At 27.9% G+C, this 3,639-nt stretch overlaps 1 protein-coding gene across 2 annotated transcripts in view; it reads right to left on the bottom strand.

Moving 5' to 3' along the window:
- Window positions 1-465: 465 nt before the first annotated feature.
- Window positions 466-3,639, bottom strand: part of LOC101495572 ((3S,6E)-nerolidol synthase 1-like) — a 9,168-nt gene continuing 5,994 nt past the window's right edge. The window contains exons 3-7 of one of the 2 annotated variants that reach the window (XM_027335618.2): window positions 2,420-2,795; window positions 2,022-2,240; window positions 1,783-1,924; window positions 1,194-1,442; window positions 466-869 (exon numbers count right to left, since the gene is read on the bottom strand). In XM_027335618.2, the coding sequence (XP_027191419.1) occupies window positions 588-869; window positions 1,194-1,442; window positions 1,783-1,924; window positions 2,022-2,240; window positions 2,420-2,795 (1,268 nt within the window). In that variant the 3' untranslated portion in view covers window positions 466-587. The remainder of the gene's footprint in view (window positions 870-1,193; window positions 1,443-1,782; window positions 1,925-2,021; window positions 2,241-2,419; window positions 2,796-3,639) is intronic. The other variant, XM_027335619.2, reaches the window with a different exon arrangement.

Here is a 3,639-nt window from a genome sequence, read left to right as displayed (position 1 = left end):
TTTATTTATTATTATTATTTATAAATTTGTAGACTTTTTTGTTGCATAACATTATTTAATATGGACGTAGAATGATATTTTATTAAAAAAGCATAGAAGAGGAATTTAGTCAAAAAAAAAAAGTTAAATCTCGAGAAAAATAAATATATTTCAAAGTTTAACTTCAAACTTTAGTTGAAATATTATTTAAAAAATGTTAGATAAATAGTAATACAAATTACTAGAGTCTATGTGCGTGTGAAAATTGTGAAGATAGATAATTTTCTTTTTTATGATTCAAATTTTGAATTCAATTGTTGAATCATTAATAATGTTTTTGTTTTTTCATAATTACTTATAAAATCACTCTAATGATTGATTGTGATTTATCGACCGTAGATACTCATAAAAAATATAGTACAAGATATAATACCTAATTTTTTTGTATTAAAAAAAATTATTTTTTCTCTTGTCGTATTTAGTAAAACCAAATTTAGCAACCTAAATTACTGATCCATCTATATGATCAACTTTAGCCATTGGGATTAATTATTTTTATTTATTTATTGACGGAACTATTTGGATTAGTTATTATAGCTGCAAAATAATTATTTTTCAAAAAGCAAGGAATGAAGTAGACCCTCTAGCCCAGGAAGGGAGTTGTTATCATCATAACTATACATCAATGGTACCATTCTTGCAAGATTGAGTGAGGCCTTTGTGAATGTTTTATGGAAATGGCTATCAAAAAGACACTCTTGGTTGAGGTTTTTCCATGCATCGGATATTTTATTCATAACATCATCTCTTGCTCTTTTCGTACAGTAATCTGGGTGGTCCATTATGAGACAACTCACGTACGATCCATCATTTCCATCTTGATTCTCGTCCTTTATGTAAGTTGTCGTCACAACATGTTTAAAATCTTAGTTAGTCAATATAATAATAATAACATCTTTTTCAAATTATTTTTGTAAAAAGAATTAGAGAAACAAAAAGTTATTGATGAAAATACCTCAAGTTTTTACATTTTGTAGAAGACAATTATTTTGATAACTATTTGGATACACTTTTAAGGTATTATTTTAAGGAATAAATAATATCCTTTTATAATAAGGTATTAGTTTAAATCACAAGTTGTTAATAGAACTCCAGATTAAAAATTCCTAACATAATCAGTATTAATATATGCATAATTAAATAAGTTTAGTTACCTCTGCATTTCCCAAGTCATCCCAAAGTCTAAGAATTGTAGCAGGGGAAGAAATAATGGGTGGGATTTTGTGTATTCTTTCAACATTTTCCTTGGTTAATCCTTTACCCAAAAGAAAGAAAATGTGAACAAGTAAGATATGCACTCCAGAGCTTATTATCCCATTCTTTAAGTATTCTTCAGCACTAGGCAACTTCCCTGAACCAAACCATTTTGCTTCAACTAGAAATGCTTTGCATAAACTCTCCCACTGCATAATATGGAAAAAAAAAATTTCATATTCAATTACTTAATTATGCTAATAAATAAATAAGCTATCTACACATGGAAATAAAAACTATTAAATTTATTTATACCACTTAAGAAATAAATTAAGAAAGCTACTATAGTAATTTTGTAGAAATAATGTAAAAATATATTAATTATGCAAGATACTTATTAAAAGTAATTATAAAAAAACTAATTAAAAATATTAATTGATATTAATATATAGAATATTATCATAAAGAAATAATTAATGTTTAACAATTTGAGATGAAAAAATATTCAAAAAATGACAATTAATATAAAAAGTAGAAAATAATTTTGACCGTCATTTTAAGAGAGTCTATTGGGTCCCATCCATGCCTCTGATAAACCTTAAAGCTTATTTCATTTGTCAGATCATAGAGGACCCTGAAACATGTTTTCATGTAATCTGGTAGTTGCTCCATAGCTGTATTAATGTCCCATCTGCACTCAACAATTACTAATCAATAATTATTTTCATTTTTCAACTATTAAATAATATAGTCTCTCAATATGTAAGAAATAAATCGTATATATTTACCTAGAAACAGCTTCTGTGAAAAGAGTTAACTCTTCTATAGTCCCATATATATCAAAAATGTCATCAATTATGTAGATTAAAGATATTGGTTTTGTAAGTTCAACCCTTTCCTCTGATAAATTAGGATCCGTGAGGCATGCTAATGACCACATGTACCATTTAAGTGGTTGATTTCTAGCATAAGGTAACTCATTATTTAAACCAAGTTCTCTCCACCATCTAAAAAAAGAATTCCGTGAGTACTAGTTTGTTTTTATGATAAAATATATTTGGTCAACAAAAATTTGATGTATGATCAATGATTAAATATATAATTTTTACTTATCAAATTATAATTTAATTGTCGTTTATAAAAAGAACCGAAATAATGAACTACTCCATCAAATTAGCATACATACTTGGAAATTTGAACAATCTCACGTTGGTGTAAGCATTGTAGCAAACTGAAATCCAATTTTGCCACTTCTTTCAAAGAATCAAACCATGTATTGGTGCCATATAAATGACCCAAGCAATTATTTCTAGCAGTGAAAATTGTCAAATTTTTGTGAAAAGGGTTTTCCAAGGTTCTCCTTACAAACATAGCTTCATGATTATTAAGGTGTACCAATTTTTCCTTTAGTATCTTCATGCTAAATTCTTCAGCCTCATCAAGTATGTCTTCCCCTGCTATGCTCAATTGTGAGGCTTCAAATAAATTTATCATTCCATTGATATTTTCACTTAGTTTTGGATTGAACTTTTCCTCCTTGTTTTTGAACTTGTTAAACACCTCTGTCATAATGAATTAACCTTTTAGTCTCTCAACATAAAAACAATTATTGTTAAACTTATGCAATAATTTAAAGGAAGAAAAATAAACTTGTTCATGTGCCTCTGCAGAGACATTTCATGTGTCGGGATCAAAATCGGCCCAATAGATTTTTTAATACAGAATAAAATTATTTTTTAATTGTTTATCGAAATTGTTTTAATTTGTTTTCTTGAAATTATAAATAAATAAAAAATGAAATTATAGCATAACGTAGATTTTAATCATGGACATGAACTTCAAAACCTTACACTTAGAAACTAAGATAACAATTTATAACTTAATTAATAATAACATACGCGGGCAGAGGTTATTGGAAGTTGTAAATAATTCAAATGTTAATTTTGGGTCAAGTTAAGTGGTTCCACATTGTACCATATAAATAACTTTGTGTGTAATGTTTTAGAGACTAATGCCATTTTTAAAATACTAATAAAATCAGTAAATAACTCTCTTCCATAATCTCTCTCTTTTCTCCATCATCTTCTCAAAACCACAATTTTCAATTATCAATTTTCACCATTGATTCACCCTACATTCTTGATAGTGTTCCATCATATGGCATCAAGAGCAAGGTTCAGATCCAAATTTCCGCTGCAATCATGTCCGTTTCCAATGACAAAATCCCTACCAACCTTCTGATTCTTGATTCGAAGAATTATGACAAATGGCGCAAACAAATGAAAGTTTTTTTTGGATATCAAGATGTTCTTGATATGATTACCGATGGCATTACTCCTCTTGGTAAAGAGGCTACAGCAGCCCAAGAAGCGAAATTCAAGGAAGATAAGAAGAAAGATTACAAGG

The sequence above is a fragment of the Cicer arietinum genome, chromosome 6, assembly GCF_000331145.2.
Source record: "Cicer arietinum cultivar CDC Frontier isolate Library 1 chromosome 6, Cicar.CDCFrontier_v2.0, whole genome shotgun sequence".
In the NCBI taxonomy this organism is placed as follows: domain Eukaryota; kingdom Viridiplantae; phylum Streptophyta; class Magnoliopsida; order Fabales; family Fabaceae; genus Cicer; species Cicer arietinum.
The sequence above is the reverse complement of the archived record's forward strand: the minus strand, read 5'-3'. Positions and strand labels throughout refer to the sequence as shown.